Genomic DNA, 21,721 nt, shown 5'->3' with positions numbered 1-21,721 from the left:
TTAAAATCTCTCCACAATGAAGAGGGTCTTCGAAGATTAATTTAAGAAATTTCTGTAATCGTTTGCCATTATGATATTACCATGAGAGGAGATAGAGTATTGAAGCATCTGATGCTGAGAAGTTTCGACTAAAAGTAGAATATTTGATGCGGTTAGATCTGGATCGAATTCATTTTGAATTCTATATTTATATGAGATAATTTTGGGACAAAATTTTGGATATGAATAGTTCCATTTTCTATTTAATGATTACTTTCCCATTATAAATTTCTTAAAAGACATTTTGTAATATGTTTTATATCTTTTCTATCGTTAATTTTAATTTCTGGAAGCCAGCTTAACCTTCAGTACCTCACGCAAACCTTTTGATCTATTGTTTGGGTAACAAAGCTTAGGTTGAATTTTGTAACACTATCTTTCGATTGGTATTTATATTATATCATTAAAGATTTGTTAAAAAACTTTAGAATATTCTTTTGATAAGATATATCTCTAATAATAAAATACAGAAAAAAATCCACTTTCGCTAAATTTTGTTATAGACTCTTTCACTGATAATATCGTTTATACCAACGATGTTGTTTAAAAGCTATTCCATTAGCTATACAGCACTTCTGCTTGTAAATACACTAACAAAAGTAACACAAGCGGTAGATTATCATTGTGATATTCCATCAGTTTCTTCTGGTGTTGACGGTTTCAGAGCAAGGTTTTTTCCTTATTTGATTCCAGAATACACCGGAAAATATAATGATGAAGATTATTTGTTAAATCATTACGAAAAAGTCAACAAAGAATTAGGTTCAGTGAAAGGTGTGACTGATATTAGTTTCAAGTTTAAAGAATCACAAATTGACAGCTGGAGTAAAATTTATGACTTTCCCATCACGTTATCAAATTTTACTGTTGAATTAACAGGTTACTTCATTCCTGAGACATCTGGTATCCATACTTTTGAATTTTTTGATACCGATAATTCTGCTTTGCTGATGTTTGCTAATAAAGGTGCTTTCAAATGCTGTAATTCTGACAAAAACATAGAAGCTTCTTATGATGACATTTCTATTAATGCGGTCAAACAATGGCAGACTTCTGAGAAAACTTACTTTGCTGACTATTTGCACGCTGGATTTGCCTACCCAATAAGAATTGTCTACTTAAATGCCGGAGGTGACGCTAACCTAGACTTAAAATATATAGATCCAAATGGAAAATCCCACAACGACTGGAAGGGTGTCATAAAATATTTCAATGATACAGAAGCTGAGTGTTCAAATAACTCTAACCACTTATTTACAGTTGAATTAGAACATACGACCTTTGTGGACAATTTTCACAAGGCAGCTGTTAACGCTGCCGCCTTAACTGGAAATGATGGTGTCACTGCGTTTAAAAAAAGCAGTAAAAGCAAAAGTACCAAAACCAAAAGCAGTAAATCCAAAAGCAGTAAATCCAAAAGTAGTAAATCCAAAAGCACCAAAACCAAAAGCATCAAAACCAGCAGTGAACAAAATTATGAAACTAAGACTACTTTATTTACTGGATGGACAGGATCTGTTACCAGTACATATGGTACTGTAATAAGAACATACGAAGGATTGAATGGTAAATCAACTACAATTACAATCTATTATGTATTTACACCATACCCAAAAACCTCAACAGAAGAATCGACTGAAGTATTAAGCACCGAACAAACAACAACCGAAGATGAAACAACTGGACAATCTACTAATGAAAATTCAGAACCAACCACTACTGAAGAACAATCCACCGAGACACCTTCCGAACCAACCACAACTGAAGAAGAATCTACCGAGGAGACTTCAGAACCATCCACAACTGAAGAAGAATCTACTGAGGAAACTTCCGAACCATCCACAACTGAAGAAGAATCCACTCAGGAGACTTCAGAACCATCTACAACTGAAGAAGAATCTACTGAGGAAACTTCAGAACCATCCACAACTGAAGAAGAATCCACTCAGGAAACTTCAGAACCAACTACCACTGAAGAAGAATCTACCCAGGAAACTTCCGAACCATCCACCACTGAAGAAGAATCTACTGAGGAAACTTCCGAACCATCCACAACTGAAGAAGAATCAACTCAGGAGACTTCCGAACCAACCACAACTGAAGAAGAATCTACCGAGGAGACTTCAGAACCATCCACAACTGAAGAAGAATCTACTGAGGAAACTTCCGAACCATCCACAACTGAAGAAGAATCTACCGAGGAGACTTCAGAACCATCCACAACTGAAGAAGAATCTACTGAGGAAACTTCCGAACCATCCACAACTGAAGAAGAATCTACTGAGGAAACTTCCGAACCATCCACCACTGAAGAAGAATCTACTGAGGAAACTTCCGAACCAACTACCACTGAAGAAGAATCTACTGAGGAAACTTCCGAACCATCCACAACTGAACAAGAATCTACTCAGGAGACTTCAGAACCATCTACAACTGAAGAAGAATCTACTGAGGAAACTTCCGAACCAACTACCACTGAAGAAGAATCTACTGAGGAAACTTCCGAACCATCCACAACTGAAGAAGAATCTACTGAGGAGACTTCAGAACCATCCACAACTGAAGAAGAATCTACTGAGGAAACTTCCGAACCATCCACAACTGAACAAGAATCTACTCAGGAGACTTCAGAACCATCTACAACTGAAGAAGAATCTACTGAGGAAACTTCCGAACCATCCACAACTGAAGAAGAATCTACTGAGGAAACTTCCGAACCATCCACAACTGAAGAAGAATCTACTGAGGAGACTTCAGAACCATCCACAACTGAAGAAGAATCTACTGAGGAGACTTCAGAACCAACTACCACTGAAGAAGAATCTACCCAGGAAACTTCCGAACCATCCACCACTGAAGAAGAATCTACTGAGGAAACTTCCGAACCATCCACAACTGAAGAAGAATCAACTCAGGAGACTTCCGAACCAACCACAACTGAAGAACAATCCACCGAGACACCTTCCGAACCAACCACAACTGAAGAAGAATCTACCGAGGAGACTTCAGAACCATCCACAACTGAAGAAGAATCTACTGAGGAAACTTCCGAACCATCCACAACTGAAGAAGAATCTACTGAGGAAACTTCCGAACCATCCACAACTGAAGAAGAATCCACTCAGGAGACTTCAGAACCATCTACAACTGAAGAAGAATCTACTGAGGAAACTTCAGAACCATCCACAACTGAAGAAGAATCCACTCAGGAAACTTCAGAACCAACTACCACTGAAGAAGAATCTACCCAGGAAACTTCCGAACCAACCACAACTGAAGAAGAATCTACCGAGGAGACTTCAGAACCATCCACAACTGAAGAAGAATCTACTGAGGAGACTTCCGAACCATCCACAACTGAAGAAGAATCCACTCAGGAAACTTCAGAACCATCCACAACTGAAGAAGAATCTACCGAGGAGACTTCAGAACCATCCACAACTGAAGAAGAATCTACTGAGGAAACTTCCGAACCATCCACAACTGAACAAGAATCTACTCAGGAGACTTCAGAACCATCTACAACTGAAGAAGAATCTACTGAGGAAACTTCCGAACCATCCACAACTGAAGAAGAATCTACTGAGGAGACTTCAGAACCAACTACCACTGAAGAAGAATCTACCCAGGAAACTTCCGAACCATCCACAACTGAAGAAGAATCAACAGAAGAAACTTCAGAACCAACTACCACTGAAGAAGAATCTACTCAGGAAACTTCCGAACCATCCACCACTGAAGAAGAATCTACTGAGGAAACTTCCGAACCATCCACAACTGAAGAAGAATCCACTCAGGAGACTTCAGAACCATCTACAACTGAAGAAGAATCTACTGAGGAAACTTCCGAACCATCCACCACTGAAGAAGAATCTACTGAGGAAACTTCCGAACCATCCACAACTGAAGAAGAATCTACTGAGGAAACTTCAGAACCAACTACCACTGAAGAAGAATCTACCCAGGAAACTTCAGAACCATCCACAACTGAAGAAGAATCTACTGAGGAAACTTCCGAACCATCCACAACTGAAGAAGAATCTACTGAGGAAACTTCCGAACCATCCACAACTGAAGAAGAATCTACTGAGGAGACTTCAGAACCATCTACAACTGAAGAAGAATCTACTGAGGAGACTTCAGAACCATCCACAACTGAAGAAGAATCTACTGAGGAGACTTCCGAACCATCCACCACTGAAGAAGAATCTACTGAGGAGACTTCAGAACCATCCACAACTGAAGAAGAATCTACTGAGGAGACTTCAGAACCATCCACAACTGAAGAAGAATCTACTGAGGAAACTTCCGAACCAACTACCACTGAAGAAGAATCAACTGAGGAAACTTCCGAACCATCCACAACTGAACAAGAATCTACCCAGGAAACTTCAGAACCATCCACAACTGAAGAAGAATCTACTGAGGAGACTTCAGAACCATCCACAACTGAAGAAGAATCTACTGAGGAGACTTCAGAACCAACTACCACTGAAGAAGAATCTACCCAGGAAACTTCAGAACCATCCACAACTGATGAAGAATCTACTGAGGAGACTTCAGAACCAACTACCACTGAAGAAGAATCTACCCAGGAAACTTCCGAACCATCCACAACTGAAGAAGAATCAACTGAGGAAACTTCCGAACCATCCACAACTGAAGAAGAATCAACTGAAGCTACTGAAACCACCGAAACCACTGAAGCTACCGAATCTACTCTAGCTTCAGAATCTGGTGAATCCACTGAAACTACTGAATCCACCGAAACCGCTGAAGCTACTGAATCATCTTTAGCTACCGAATCTGGTGAATCAACTGAAGCTACTGAAACCACCGAAACCACTGAAGCTACTGAATCATCTTTAGCTACCGAATCTGGTGAATCAACTGAAGCTACTGAAACCACCGAAACCACTGAAGCTACTGAATCATCTTTAGCTACCGAATCTGGTGAATCCACTGAAGCTACTGAAACCACCGAAACCACTGAAGCTACTGAATCATCTTTAGCTACCGAATCTGGTGAATCAACTGAAGCTACTGAAACCACCGAAACCGCTGAAGCTACCGAATCTACTCTAGCTACCGAATCTGGTGAATCCACTGAAGCTACTGAAACCACCGAAACCGCTGAAGCTACCGAATCTACTCTAGCTTCAGAATCTGGTGAATCCACTGAAGCTACTGAATCTTCTTTAGTTACAGAATCTGGTATTTCTAGCGAGGAAGAAACAACAACTTTATGTCCTACATGTACACCATCAGGTTCGGATATGACTGAATCTGGCGAATCCACTGAAGCTACTGAATCCACCGAAACCGCTGAAGCTACCGAATCTACTCTAGCTTCAGAATCTGGTGAATCCACTGAAGCTACTGAAACCACCGAAACCGCTGAAGCCACTGAATCATCTTTAGCTACCGAATCTGGTGAATCTACTGAAGCTACTGAAACCACCGAAACCGTTGAAGCTACCGAATCTACTCTAGCTTCAGAATCTGGTGAATCCACTGAAGCTACTGAAACCACCGAAACCGCTGAAGCCACTGAATCATCTTTAGCTACCGAATCTGGTGAATCTACTGAAGCTACTGAAACCACCGAAACCGCTGAAGCCACTGAATCATCTTTAGCTACCGAATCTGGTGAATCTACTGAAGCTACTGAAACCACCGAAACCGTTGAAGCTACCGAATCTACTCTAGCTTCAGAATCTGGTGAATCCACTGAAGCTACTGAAACCACCGAAACCACTGAAGCTACCGAATCTACTCTAGCTTCAGAATCTGGTGAATCCACTGAAGCTACTGAAACCACCGAAACCACTGAAGCTACCGAATCATCTTTAGCTACCGAATCTGGTGAATCAACTGAAGCTACTGAAACCACCGAAACCGTTGAAGCTACCGAATCTACTCTAGCTTCAGAATCTGGTGAATCCACTGAAGCTACTGAATCTTCTTTAGTTACAGAATCTGGTATTTCTAGCGAGGAAGAAACAACAACTTTATGTCCTACATGTACACCATCAGGTTCGGATATGACTGAATCTGGCGAATCCACTGAAGCTACTGAATCCACTGAAGCTACCGAATCTACTCTAGCTTCAGAATCTGGTGAATCCACTGAAGCTACTGAAACCACCGAAACCGCCGAAGCTACCGAATCTACTCTAGCTTCAGAATCTGGTGAATCCACTGAAGCTACTGAAACCACCGAAACCGCTGAAGCCACTGAATCATCTTTAGCTACCGAATCTGGTGAATCTACTGAAGCTACTGAAACCACCGAAACCGTTGAAGCTACCGAATCTACTCTAGCTTCAGAATCTGGTGAATCCACTGAAGCTACTGAAACCACCGAAACCGCTGAAGCCACTGAATCATCTTTAGCTACCGAATCTGGTGAATCTACTGAAGCTACTGAAACCACCGAAACCGTTGAAGCTACCGAATCTACTCTAGCTTCAGAATCTGGTGAATCCACTGAAGCTACTGAATCTTCTTTAGTTACAGAATCTGGTATTTCTAGCGAGGAAGAAACAACAACTTTATGTCCTACATGTACACCATCAGGTTCGGATATGACTGAATCTGGCGAATCCACTGAAGCTACTGAATCCACCGAAACCGTTGAAGCTACCGAATCTACTCTAGCTTCAGAATCTGGTGAATCCACTGAAGCTACTGAAACCACCGAAACCGCCGAAGCTACCGAATCTACTCTAGCTTCAGAATCTGGTGAATCCACTGAAGCTACTGAAACCACCGAAACCACTGAAGCTTCTGAATCATCTTTAGCTACCGAATCTGGTGAATCTACTGAAGCTACTGAAACCACCGAAACCGCTGAAGCTACCGAATCTACTCTAGCTACCGAATCTGGTGAATCCACTGAAGCTACTGAAACCACCGAAACCGTTGAAGCTACCGAATCTACTCTAGCTTCAGAATCTGGTGAATCCACTGAAGCTACTGAAACCACCGAAACCGCTGAAGCCACTGAATCATCTTTAGCTACCGAATCTGGTGAATCAACTGAAGCTACTGAATCTTCTTTAGTTACAGAATCTGGTATTTCTAGCGAGGAAGAAACAACAACTTTATGTCCTACATGTACACCATCAGGTTCGGATATGACTGAATCTGGCGAATCCACTGAAGCTACTGAATCCACCGAAACCGCTGAAGCTACCGAATCTACTCTAGCTTCAGAATCTGGTGAATCCACTGAAGCTACTGAAACCACCGAAACCACTGAAGCTACTGAATCATCTTTAGCTTCAGAATCTGGCAAATCCACTGAAGCTACTGAGAGTACCGAAGCAACTGAAGTTACTGAATCATCTTTAGCTTCAGAATCTGGTGAATCCACTGAAGCTACTGAAACCACCGAAACCGCTGAAGCTACCGAATCTACTCTAGCTTCAGAATCTGGTGAATCCACTGAAGCTACAGAATCTTCTTTAGTTACAGAATCTGGTATTTCTAGCGAAGGAGAAACAACAACTTTATGTCCTACATGTACACCATCAGGTTCGGATATGACTGAAGCTACTGAATCTATTGAATCTACTCCAGCCACCGAAGCCACTGAAGCTACCGAATCTACTCTAGCTTCAGAATCTGGTGAATCCACTGAAGCTACTGAAACCACCGAAACCGCCGAAGCTACCGAATCTACTCTAGCTTCAGAATCTGGTGAATCCACTGAAGCTACTGAAACCACCGAAACCGCTGAAGCCACTGAATCATCTTTAGCTACCGAATCTGGTGAATCCACTGAAGCTACTGAAACCACCGAAACCACTGAAGCTACTGAATCATCTTTAGCTTCAGAATCTGGTGAATCCACTGAAGCTACTGAAAGCACCGAAACCACTGAAGCTACTGAGAGTACCGAAGCAACTGAAGTTACTGAATCATCTTTAGCTTCAGAATCTGGTGAATCCACTGAAGCTACTGAAACCACCGAAGCAACTGAAGTTACTGAATCATCTTTAGCTTCAGAATCTGGTGAATCCACTGAAGCTACTGAAACCACCGAAACCACTGAAGCTACTGAGAGTACCGAAGCAACTGAAGTTACTGAATCATCTTTAGCTTCAGAATCTGGTGAATCCACTGAAGCTACTGAAACCACCGAAACCGCTGAAGCCACTGAATCATCTTTAGCTACCGAATCTGGTGAATCAACTGAAGCTACAGAATCTTCTTTAGTTACAGAATCTGGTATTTCTAGCGAGGAAGAAACAACAACTTTATGTCCTACATGTACACCATCAGGTTCGGATATGACTGAATCTGGCGAATCCACTGAAGCTACTGAATCCACCGAAACCGCTGAAGCTACCGAATCTACTCTAGCTTCAGAATCTGGTGAATCCACTGAAGCTACTGAAACCACCGAAACCACTGAAGCTACTGAATCATCTTTAGCTTCAGAATCTGGCAAATCCACTGAAGCTACTGAGAGTACCGAAGCAACTGAAGTTACTGAATCATCTTTAGCTTCAGAATCTGGTGAATCCACTGAAGCTACTGAAACCACCGAAACCGCTGAAGCTACCGAATCTACTCTAGCTTCAGAATCTGGTGAATCCACTGAAGCTACAGAATCTTCTTTAGTTACAGAATCTGGTATTTCTAGCGAAGGAGAAACAACAACTTTATGTCCTACATGTACACCATCAGGTTCGGATATGACTGAAGCTACTGAATCTATTGAATCTACTCCAGCCACCGAAGCCACTGAATCTGGCGAATCTTCCAATGCGTCTGAAAGCACTGTAAGTTTCCCAACTGTTAGTGGTTCAGAATCCTCTAGTTACACATCTGGCTATTCTCAATCTAACTTCACTGAATCCACCGAAGCTACTGAATCTACTGAATCTACTGAATCTACTCCAGCCACCGAAGCCACTGAATCTGGCGAATCTTCCAATGCGTCTGAAAGCACTGTAAGTTTCCCAACTGTTAGTGGTTCAGAATCCTCTAGTTACACATCTGGCTATTCTACATCTAACTTCACCGAATCCACCGAATCCACCGAAGCTACTGAACCTACTGAATCTACTCCAGCCACCGAAGCCACTGAATCTGGCGAATCTTCCAATGCGTCTGAAAGCACTGTAAGTTTCCCAACTGTTAGTGGTTCAGAATCCTCTAGTTACACATCTGGCTATTCTACATCTAACTTCACCGAATCCACCGAATCCACTGAAGCTACTGAACCTACTGAATCTACTCCAGCCACCGAAGCCACTGAATCTGGCGAATCTTCCAATGCGTCTGAAAGCACTGTAAGTTTCCCAACTGTTAGTGGTTCAGAATCCTCTAGTTACACATCTGGCTATTCTACATCTAACTTCACCGAATCCACCGAATCCACCGAAGCTACTGAACCTACTGAATCTACTCCAGCCACCGAAGCCACTGAATCTGGCGAATCTTCCAATGCGTCTGAAAGCACTGTAAGTTTCCCAACTGTTAGTGGTTCAGAATCCTCTAGTTACACATCTGGCTATTCTCAATCTAACTTCACTGAATCCACCGAAGCTACTGAATCTACTGAATCTACTCCAGCCACCGAAGCCACTGAATCTGGCGAATCTTCCAATGCGTCTGAAAGCACTGTAAGTTTCCCAACTGTTAGTGGTTCAGAATCCTCTAGTTACACATCTGGCTATTCTCAATCTAACTTCACCGAATCCACCGAATCCACCGAAGCTACTGAACCTACTGAATCTACTCCAGCCACCGAAGCCACTGAATCTGGCGAATCTTCCAATGCGTCTGAAAGCACTGTAAGTTTCCCAACTGTTAGTGGTTCAGAATCCTCTAGTTACACATCTGGCTATTCTACATCTAACTTCACCGAATCCACCGAATCCACCGAAGCTACTGAACCTACTGAATCTACTCCAGCCACCGAAGCCACTGAATCTGGCGAATCTTCCAATGCGTCTGAAAGCACTGTAAGTTTCCCAACTGTTAGTGGTTCAGAATCCTCTAGTTACACATCTGGCTATTCTCAATCTAACTTCACTGAATCCACCGAAGCTACTGAATCTACTGAATCTACTCCAGCCACCGAAGCCACTGAATCTGGCGAATCTTCCAATGCGTCTGAAAGCACTGTAAGTTTCCCAACTGTTAGTGGTTCAGAATCCTCTAGTTACACATCTGGCTATTCTCAATCTAACTTCACTGAATCCACCGAAACTACTGAATCTACTGAATCTACTCCAGCCACCGAAGCCACTGAATCTGGCGAATCCACTGAGTTTGGTAAGTCAAGTCATGAAGAGACAACATTATGTCCTACATGCACGCCATCAAGTAGTTCCGAAGTCACTAAAGCCACTGAATCTACTCAAACTACTGAATCTGGTGAATCTTCCAATGCGTCTGAAACAACTTCAAGTTTCCCAACTATTAGTAGTTTAGTATCATCCCTCCACACATCTGGCAATTATATTTCCGAAGGTAGTAGAACAAGTTCATCAATTGTTTCAATTGTCTCCGAACCAGTTATTTCTGGATCAGTCACTATTTTGACTACCACCGATTGCTCGGATGGCGTTTGTTCCACTGCTACTGTTACTGTTCCATGCTCCACAGAGTCTGTAGTTACATACACTACTACTGAATGTTCCGATGGTATCTGTTCCACCGCCACTGTTACCGAACCAATTGTTTCTGGATCAGTCACTATTTTGACTACCACCGATTGCTCGGATGGCGTTTGTTCCACTGCTACTGTTACTGTTCCATGCTCCACAGAGTCTGTAGTTACATACACTACTACTGAATGTTCCGATGGTATCTGTTCCACCGCCACTGTTACCGAACCAATTGTTTCTGGATCAGTCACTATTTTGACTACCACCGATTGCTCGGATGGCGTTTGTTCCACTGCTACTGTTACTGTTCCATGCTCCACAGAGTCTGTAGTTACATACACTACTACTGAATGTTCCGATGGTATCTGTTCCACCGCCACTGTTACCGAACCAATTGTTTCTGGATCAGTCACTATTTTGACTACCACCGATTGCTCGGATGGCGTTTGTTCCACTGCTACTGTTACTGTTCCATGCTCCACAGAGTCTGTAGTTACATACACTACTACTGAATGTTCCGATGGTATCTGTTCCACCGCCACTGTTACCGAACCAATTGTTTCTGGATCAGTCACTATTTTGACTACCACCGATTGCTCGGATGGCGTTTGTTCCACTGCTACTGTTACTGTTCCATGCTCCACAGAGTCTGTAGTTACATACACTACTACTGAATGTTCCGATGGTATCTGTTCCACCGCCACTGTTACCGAACCAATTGTTTCTGGATCAGTCACTATTTTGACTACCACCGATTGCTCGGATGGCGTTTGTTCCACTGCTACTGTTACTGTTCCATGCTCCACAGAGTCTGTAGTTACATACACTACTACTGAATGTTCCGATGGTATCTGTTCCACCGCCACTGTTACCGAACCAATTGTTTCTGGATCAGTCACTATTTTGACTACCACCGATTGCTCGGATGGCGTTTGTTCCACTGCTACTGTTACTGTTCCATGCTCCACAGAGTCTGTAGTTACATACACTACTACTGAATGTTCCGATGGTATCTGTTCCACCGCTACTATTACTATTCCATGTATCACTGCTTCTGCAGTCACATCCTCAATTACAACACCAGTTGTTATCCCAGGCACCACCATTGTTACCTCTGGTAGTACTATTGTTGTGCCACCAACTACCACCATTGAAACTACACCAGTCGTTGTTGTTCCAGGCACCACCGTTGTCACCTCTGGTAGCACTATTGTTATTCCACCAACTACTTCTATTATCCCACCAACCACTGCTTCTGTAGTCACATCCTCAATCACAACATCAGTTGTTATCCCAGGCACCACCATTGTTAACTCTGGTAGTACTATTGTTGTGCCACCAACTACCACCATTGAAACTACACCAGTCGTTGTTGTTCCAGGCACCACCGTTGTCACCTCTGGTAGCACTATTGTTATTCCACCAACTACTTCTATTATCCCACCAACCACTGCTTCTGTAGTCACATCCTCAATCACAACACCAGTTGTTATCCCAGGCACCACCATTGTTACCTCTGGTAGCACTATTGTTGTGCCACCAACTACCACCATTGAAACTACACCAGTCGTTGTTGTTCCAGGCACCACCGTTGTCACCTCTGGTAGCACTATTGTTATTCCACCAACTACTTCTATTATCCCACCAACCACTGCTTCTGTAGTCACATCCTCAATCACAACACCAGTTGTTATCCCAGGCACCACCATTGTTACCTCTGGTAGTACTATTGTTGTGCCACCAACTACCACCATTGAAACTACACCAGTCGTTGTTGTTCCAGGCACCACCGTTGTCACCTCTGGTAGCACTATTGTTATTCCACCAACTACTTCTATTATCCCACCAACCACTGCTTCTGTAGTCACATCCTCAATCACAACACCAGTTGTTATCCCAGGCACCACCATTGTTACCTCTGGTAGTACTATTGTTGTGCCACCAACTACCACCATTGAAACTACACCAGTCGTTGTTGTTCCAGGCACCACCGTTGTCACCTCTGGTAGCACTATTGTTATTCCACCAACTACTTCTATTATCCCACCAACCACTGCTTCTGTAGTCACATCCTCAATCACAACACCAGTTGTTATCCCAGGCACCACCATTGTTACCTCTGGTAGCACTATTGTTGTGCCACCAACTACCACCATTGAAACTACACCAGTCGTTGTTGTTCCAGGCACCACCGTTGTCACCTCTGGTAGCACTATTGTTATTCCACCAACTACTTCTATTATCCCACCAACCACTGCTTCTGTAGTCACATCCTCAATCACAACACCAGTTGTTATCCCAGGCACCACCATTGTTACCTCTGGTAGCACTATTGTTGTGCCACCAACTACCACCATTGAAACTACACCAGTCGTTGTTGTTCCAGGCACCACCGTTGTCACCTCTGGTAGCACTATTGTTATTCCACCAACTACTTCTATTATCCCACCAACCACTGCTTCTGTAGTCACATCCTCAATCACAACACCAGTTGTTATCCCAGGCACCACCATTGTTACCTCTGGTAGTACTATTGTTGTGCCACCAACTACCACCATTGAAACTACACCAGTCGTTGTTGTTCCAGGCACCACCATTGTTACCTCTGGTAGTACTATTGTTGTGCCACCAACTACCACCATTGAAACTACACCAGTCGTTGTTGTTCCAGGCACCACCGTTGTCACCTCTGGTAGCACTATTGTTATTCCACCAACTACTTCTATTATCCCACCAACCACTGCTTCTGTAGTCACATCCTCAATCACAACACCAGTTGTTATCCCAGGCACCACCATTGTTACCTCTGGTAGCACTATTGTTGTTCAACCTTCCATATCAATTGAAACTACAGTAGTTAGCTTTTCAGAATCTTCTTCTAGTATCTCTCAGGTTACTCCAATTATTGAATCATTCCCAGGTTTGAGTACTGCAACTTCTGAAGTTTCAACATTTGCCATCTCTTCTTATACTGGTGGTGCTGGGCACATTGTTGCTACTAGATCGTTGTTTGGAGGTTTAATAATTTTCCTAGTTTCTTTAATATTGTGATTAGAACTTTTCTAGAGATTGGTTTTTTTATCTAAAATCTTCATTCGAAGAATGTTATGTTGAATAAAAGCTTTATTTATATTTATATTTATATATATATATATATACATACAATTCTATAAGAAGTATTGTGTATTATTTATATATTTAAATTACTAATTATTCTAAACGTTACAATTTCGTATACTGATTTTATGTGCTCTGAAAAACACAATTGTTTCCAAGATTATTAATATTCTATATATTAATTAAATCTAAAAATCAAAAGCTCTTTTTTGTTTTCACTATAACAGTCGATTGTTTTATTGGATTTGAAAATGTACTTAAAATCAAAACTACCAGTGCTCTTTTGATAGCCTTTTATAATAAAGTTGAAAATACTCGAAAGAACTGTGGAAAACTATTCTAGAGTTAATATTATAAATATTATTCAAAAAGATAATTGATAAATTATTACCAGACCCCCTTTGATAGTAAATAATTCTTAATTTTATTTTATTTTTGATAATAAACTATTAAACTTGCCCAGAATATTGAATGTCAGGAAATAATAGTTTCGTTCACTGCGCAATACCCTAATATCTGCCATTATTCAACTTTAATTTATGAACAAGCAAGGGAAATATCTAGTGAAAATGGTATAAAAATAGATAATTATCGCAAGATCTAGAAAATATATTATCGGTTATAATCTCCACTTCCGGTAAATTATTTTGCAAATTATACATTCCATTTGTTGTAATTCCACGTGACTAAACAGGGTAACTTAATAATGATAATAAACGAAGTGACGGAATGACTTCAATGTCACAGTGGCTAAGAATAGGATTTGCAGAAAATAAGAATAAAGACGTTAGTCGTCTTGGAATAACTAGTATAAAAGGAAAAGGAATATTTCTTGAGAAGAATCTTCCTTAAGGTTCACTTTTATTATCAAGGTTGGTCTTTTTATGTTTATCAATCCTATTTTAAGAAGACTAAGACGATATTACTATAAGAGAGAGTTAACTAAATAAATATCTATATAAAGAGATAGAATTTTATACTTTGATATCATATAATTTATCTAAACAAGTTCTATATATAAAGCAGGCTCTTTAAGTAAAACTATATTGTCAATAACTTTGTTAATTAACCAATTAAGACTGTACCTATGATATCTAATACTAACTAGATTCAATATATTACCCTACCTAGACTAAATACTTGACGCGTATATTCCACACTATCATCCCTCGCCTTTCGTACGATACCATTCTAGATATCGCTTTGTCACCCAGTATGGAAAAACCCCAATATTCTAATATGTAAAAGTATCGTTTTTATGTATTGTAATCTAAAGTATTCTTCAGTAGATACTATTTACAGTATACTGGTAAATATTAAATCAAGATCCATAATTTGCCGATTCATGCTCTTTCTTGGTTTAGAATCCGTGTCAGCAATTAATCCAATGATAAATAGACAACTAAATACTTGAGAATGGCAACTGAGTATTTTCTATGATTAGGTACAACGAATCATCTGATTGAATAATTTTCTATGTAAGCATTTGTTAACTCTAATTAGTATTTTTCAAAAAGAAATATACATATATATATATATCATCTAAGATTCATAATTATATTATTTTATTTGATTTAGAAACCGACTTATAAACCCGTAACAACTAAACTTGTTCTTAAGTGCTTAGTATGAAAAATCTTACTGGGTAGAAATATATATATAATATTACGAAACAAAACAAAACAAAACAAAAAGAAGCCTTGAAAAGCAATTCATTACTATTAGCAAGAACCATTTTGTAGATAATGGTGTTGCTGAAAGATGTGTGTTTTTTCCATACGTAACAGTTAGTTTAACATTTGGGTCCTCCAAAGACGAAACCGAAGTACCTTACACCAAACATCGCTCTTATAAATGATATGATGTATAGTAGGTTTATGCATCTATATCAACATCGAATACACCCTTTAGTACTAGCATTTTCTTTTCCATACTCTCTGTATCTCCGTGTACCTGCAGTTTCCCTTATCATTAACATCTATTTCATTCCCCATGCCTGTGGTACCAACCCAGTGTATTATGGCCCACCACATAAAGACAGTGAATGCTTTCCTTTATTTATTAAACATGACATATATATATGATACTGTTGATACGTATAATCCAACGAATATACCTTCCATTACCATCAAACATTCAAGAATAGAAGCAGGCAACTAAAAAACGTGACACCAATACCCATACTAATTCCCAGAAACCTAATTGTAAAATTCAAATATCTCGAAACAAGCAACCAGCAGCTGTGACACCCAACAATATTTCCTAAATCAATATCCAATACAACAAGAAACTCACACAGAATGGACTACCATTAACATATCTATTCAATAAACTAAATATTCACCACTCACGCCGTATCAATCCAGGTAAAACAGCTATCACCCAGTTCAGCCGCCAGCACTCTGTCGCAACTCACGTCACAGTCAAAAGAAAAAAGAATTGATCTACACTTGGCTCCACCACACATCCACCCGCTGACACTGGCATCTGCTCTTATTTTCCAGCCATCCCAACTGCTCGCGCTCGTCACCTCTCGTCTCGCTTTTCATCCCAAAGCTTAAAGCGAAAACAGACAGATTTAGAAAGCAAGTTTAGAAGAGTCTTGTCTCTGTGTTTAAAAATTGACGAGCATAAAGTTGATGCTATGCTTGATGGATTGTTGCAGGCCATTTCCTCCGAGGATCCACAAGATGTCGATACTGACGAAATGCAACATTTTTTGAAAAAGCACGCACGTATCTAATTACACCACATCATCTCCCGCTCATATGTTTGCCCTACCCACTCCACAAACCCACACTTGGGCTTGACAAAATTAAACTCTTCCAATGATGTGTCTATTTGGAACGCATTCGTTTGTTGATGAACTATGGGGAGGTTAGTATAGTTTTTTTAGTTTGTAAACAAGATCAATACATACCCAAACTCTGACTTGTAGAGGAGTTAGACCACACTTTTTGGCTATAGCATCCCGTTCTTTTGAATTTAAAGACTGCTTCTTCTCAAACACTCGTTCCAAAAACAAACGTGCTTCCTTTGGTAAAAACTTTTTTCGATGGTCACTCGAGGATTCGTTATAAATCTGTTGTTATTCTTGTTAGTAAATATACAAAAAAGAATTAAAACACAACACATACATTCAATGAGAGTATATCTTTGCAAGCATTCTGTAATGATTCTAAAGTAAGTTCCAAGAATTCAATGTCTTCTTCAGTCATATTCGTGTGGTGGCGGCGGTGGCGGAGTTGGCGGGGTTGGCGACAGCGAAGGGTTGTGTTGTTCTGCTGACACCTGGGATCTGCTGGGTATGGCCGGCGCTGACACCCGGTTCTGGCAAATGATGGGGAAGGATGGAGGCGACAGAATGGAATATTTTGGTACCGCTACCGATATGCTTATATGTGTCAGATATTTTTTTTCGTCAGATAGGCTTGGGTGGAATAAGCAGAATACGACAGAGTAAGAGGGCGAGTGGTCTTGACATATAGCTTTATTTTGGTTTTACATGTCCCAATGGCGTAATATGTAAGTTCTAGAGGTATTGTTATTCCTAATTAGCACGGCCATGTTGGATATTTTCTTGGGTTTTTATTTTCATTTCAGTCACAATTCTGGTCAATCATCTCTCAGCCGTTCTTAAATCCATAATTTTTCGTTCTTTTCATGATATCTGAGGGCAGAGATGTGTTAGGATTTTGATAATAGGAATTTGGGATATATGTGATGAAAACATTTCCTGACCCAAATTACAGATCGGTAGCTTTCTTATTTCTGGAGATCTCTATCTTCTTGAAGGGTCCAAAACAGGGGAGGTAAAGGGTCATTTGATACGAGCGCCTAGCTAATAGTGGCATGAGTAGCAAGAACTGTTAGTTTTATCTAGTATAAACTTTTTATATTACTATTACATTAAGTTGTTGGCACTTATTGAGCCAAAGCTAACAAAATAATTTTAGGTTTTGGGCGTCAATGTTAGAATTTCATACTTGACAATTCCAAAATTTTTGTCAAATAAGGAAAACGTTATTTTTTTTGTATAACTAGTCACATCAGCATTTTTTAAGGATGTATCTTGTTCTAGTAACTAAATTCTCCATGCATACCAATTTTCATAGTCAGAGAGTGTCTTCTGGCCCAAATCATTGTAATCTCTAAACCTTCCAAAGCCATGAGGTAAATGATCATTATACACGAACACATATACAGAATTTTTTTAGTTCTATCCAGAATCATTAGATGAGATCAATTAAGTAAATCACTAGAAACATGGAATTCTGGGAACCAGAATTATCAATATCAGTAAGTGTACTTTTGATTCCAAAATAAATTGATTCGTACTCCTGTTACATTTTTGAGTATCTTATGAATCGTCTTTCCTTGGTATTGAACATGACATCATTCAGGATAATAATTCAAACTAACATTGATATAGTATTTCTTAATTTGTTACACAACAGACAAGATTAGTGAGCAAATTCAATGTTATCTTCACATTGAATATGATAAAATGTGAGCAACCAAATAAAATATGATGAGGTAATTTACATGAAATATTTGATATTCAAAAACAATCAGGACATGGAATGAGACCAAATTTATTTATAAAGAGTCTTTTACATATTTTAACTAATATAACTAACGGAGAGGTAAATTTAATGATTACATGAATCTTCTATAAAAGTAATTGTGTGTAAAATACTACTGTGTCACAGAAGAAGAATGTCCTTCTCTCTTAATACAGTAGATTATTAAAAGTTTGAATGGAAAATATTATAGACTGATTAAGTATTGTCAACTAGTTGGGAATCTTAATTTGTCAATTTATAATTTCATTCAATGTAAATAATTATAACAATTTTAATTAGCTGAATCACTTGCATAAAATAACAGGCAATATAGGATATATATACGCTATTCAGTTAGATAATAATATTGTTATTGACTATTTTATTATTATTTAACCCAGATGTATTCGAATTGATGTACATAGATAGTTATACTTGCTCTATTGAAGTATTGCATTATTCTTCTTTTTAAGATAGAATTAAGACCCAAATATAATAGCCATAATAATAAAAGTGAACCTTAAGAAATATCCCTGATAGGCATTATTCCTTACTTTTATATATGTTGCCGGTTCATTTTAACTAGCATATTCCATTATCGTTTTTGCAAATCCTCTTCATAACCGCTTTCACTGTTAGTTCCTTTGGTAGTTTTGTTGGTATTTTTACCAGTTTACCTTACCTCAATCCGAGTGAAATATCTTACTACTAACATATCACTACATTCAAACATTAAGAGAGTGACGGTGTGCAAGTATAAATTACAGCCACACGCATGACTATAGTCATACTGATGCACTTAATGATACTGCTATCAACAACATGTCTATCCCCCATTTCCCAGGAGATCTATGAAAGGGCCATGACAAATTCCTTTATTTAATCTTGATTCCTGTCATAATAGAGTTGTGATTAATATTCTTAACTATTTATTACGGTGTAAAATTTCTAGATGGTTCTTATTCAAAGAGTAAAGATGGATTTCTCGTATACTACAACACTAATTACTTTTATAGGACTTACAAATTACTAACATATATTTAATAAACACATATGTTTTATACTATAACACAAGTCTGCAAGGTTTGTTATATAATAAGTTAAAAGCTGCAATACCGTTATATCTGACTTACCTTATCATGTGTTCTGGAAGTCCAATACTGCAACATTCAATATTGAAGTGCCGCCAATATCTACCCGTACTTTGTTTTGAAATGCCTTCACCACAAATACAAATTTAGCAATAGGCCTTCAAAAGCAAACCCTAATTAGGGAACTGCAAAAACCCTCAACGTTAAAATTGCACATCATCCAATAAAACAGGTTATCTCAAGATAAATACAGGATAAAACAAACAGAAGCAGGTTATAATCAGAACTAAACAAATATAAAAAAATAAATAAATATGTAATATTCATTAACATAAATTTAATTATTGCTTAGCAGCATCCATTGCCCTAACAGCAGTAGAATGGGCCGAAGCTGGGTTTACACCAGTGATCAATCTACCATCAGTGACAGAATAATCATCCCATGGACCAATTGGTGGAACATATTTAGCATTATATTTCTTGGCAATATCTTCCACAGATAACAAGCTCTTTTCCTTCATAATACCGTCAACCTGTAAGATGACTTCACCAATATCAGTGAAACCAGTGATGACTTTACCCTCAATCAATGGTTTACCTGACTTCTTTTCAATCAATCCATCAAAGATTGCAGGACCATGACAAACTGCTGCAACAACACCATTCTTGTCATAGATTTCTGACGCTAACGATTGTAAACTTTTAGCCTTTGGGTAATCAAAAAGAGTACCGTGACCAGCAGAGGCAAAGAAGATACAATAGTCATCTGGGTTAACATCACTAGCTTTCTTAACGTTTTTCAAACCCTTGTTAAAGTCTGAACCTTTGTCATCGAAATCCAATTTATCTTGACCAGTTAAGAAATCTGGAGCTAAAGAATGGTCATCCCAACCATAAGTACCGGTTTCAGAAACGAAATCTACTTCGAAACCCTTAGATTTAAAAGCATTGAATGGATGCATAGCTTCGACAACGAAAACACCAGTTTTGGTACCATCAGCATAAAAAACGCCATTGAATGAAGTCAATGCAAGTAATACTTTCTTTTGAGCCATTTTGAATTTTATTATTCTGTTATTGGTATTGATATTGGATTCAATTAACTATAAAATTTTCCCTTACTGATACAGTATTACCAAAGTTTAATCAAGGTTACAAAACTATTCATTTTGAAATCTGAGAAAACTTCTCCTTTTTATATGGATATGGAATCCATGGTTAATCCATTGCCAACGTTTCTTCTATTTGTCTTACCAAGATATGTCGAATACATATCTTAGAGTTTATAATACATTATATCTATACCCAACACTGCTCACAAACTGCCGTACCAATATCATTTCTTTTTAGTTCATGCATAAAAGTTCGAAACTTAATGCAATGGAGTAAGGCAAAGTAAAAATAAGTTAAAGTAACTTCTCGAAGTTTCAAACATTCCATACCGAGTTAACGTCAACCATCTTGAACAAAAAATTAGCAAAATGTAATCTCATAGATTGATTGCTTATTAAACATGTGTTCTGACAAATTCATTTCCAACGGTACATTTTCCACTTTTTCTTAGCCAAACGAATTGAAACGAATTGAATTAATTAGTAATCATAAACCCAACATGCAAGAAAAACCGCAACAAACTGCACTATTGGAGACTACAATCTGAAGTTATTGCTAGTCAGAAGCAATTCAATATTAATTCACAGTGATGCCACTTAGGTTCATCCATCCCTTGTCGTAGAAACATATTTGTTCTGAGGTTGGGGGAAGGGGGGGGATGGCAGGAATGAGGTTTCTAAGAAAAGTTGATGTTAGGATGGAATAACTAAGCTATTCTTACCTTTGAGGATACGAAATACAAAGTGGCTTTTGAAGTTGGTACTGACTATATAACGAATGTTACTCCTACCAACGTGATCCTGTGTTATGCTATACTTACAGAAGTATGTATTCAATGCATGAAATTGATATTTGTATATTAATAATCATCATAGTAATTTTGCAACTATATAATGGACATTCTTCCTAAACTGTATCCTATTCCTCCCTATATACAGGGCAAGATGATATGGGTTCATCTGGAAATTGGCTTTGGGAACAATGTTTGGTAAAGTTTTGATCTTGCAACTCCTAATCACGTACATAACCATATATATATACTTCGTAAACTGAAGAATGTTACATGCTAATTTGTTTCATTTCTATCACTATTCAAAGATATTTGTTTAAAGCAAGCATATGCTTCAATTTGGGTCAACTTCAAGTCAATACATCAATGTAGCTTAAT

At 39.0% G+C, this 21,721-nt stretch overlaps 3 protein-coding genes across 3 annotated transcripts, besides 1 other annotated feature; 1 reads left to right on the top strand and 2 right to left on the bottom strand.

Annotated features, from left to right (window-relative positions):
- Nucleotides 1-575: 575 nt before the first annotated feature.
- Nucleotides 576-13,718, top strand: Kpol_1058p4 (uncharacterized protein; the record flags this gene model as incomplete). The annotated part of the gene is made up of 1 exon (XM_001645275.1): nucleotides 576-13,718. The coding sequence occupies one exon, from the start codon at nucleotides 576-578 to the stop codon at nucleotides 13,716-13,718; it is 13,143 nt and encodes a 4,380-aa protein (XP_001645325.1).
- A 1,786-nt stretch (nucleotides 13,719-15,504) lies between these two features.
- Nucleotides 15,505-18,029: a sequence feature (HMR mating-type cassette (copy 1) region.).
- Kpol_1058p2 (homeobox domain-containing protein) lies at nucleotides 16,622-17,002 on the bottom strand (the record flags this gene model as incomplete). Its single annotated transcript, XM_001645274.1, has 3 exons — nucleotides 16,622-16,651; nucleotides 16,705-16,866; nucleotides 16,922-17,002. 3 exons carry the CDS (start codon nucleotides 17,000-17,002, stop codon nucleotides 16,622-16,624), a joined length of 273 nt encoding a protein of 90 aa, XP_001645324.1.
- Nucleotides 18,030-19,781: 1,752 nt separating the features above from the next.
- HSP31 (glutathione-independent methylglyoxalase) lies at nucleotides 19,782-20,495 on the bottom strand (the record flags this gene model as incomplete). Its single annotated transcript, XM_001645273.1, has 1 exon — nucleotides 19,782-20,495. One exon carries the CDS (start codon nucleotides 20,493-20,495, stop codon nucleotides 19,782-19,784), a length of 714 nt encoding a protein of 237 aa, XP_001645323.1.
- Between the last annotated feature and the right edge of the window lie 1,226 nt (nucleotides 20,496-21,721).

The sequence above is a fragment of the Vanderwaltozyma polyspora genome, genomic scaffold, assembly GCF_000150035.1.
Source record: "Vanderwaltozyma polyspora DSM 70294 KpolScaffold1058 genomic scaffold, whole genome shotgun sequence".
Taxonomy (NCBI): domain Eukaryota; kingdom Fungi; phylum Ascomycota; class Saccharomycetes; order Saccharomycetales; family Saccharomycetaceae; genus Vanderwaltozyma; species Vanderwaltozyma polyspora.
The sequence above is the reverse complement of the archived record's forward strand: the minus strand, read 5'-3'. Positions and strand labels throughout refer to the sequence as shown.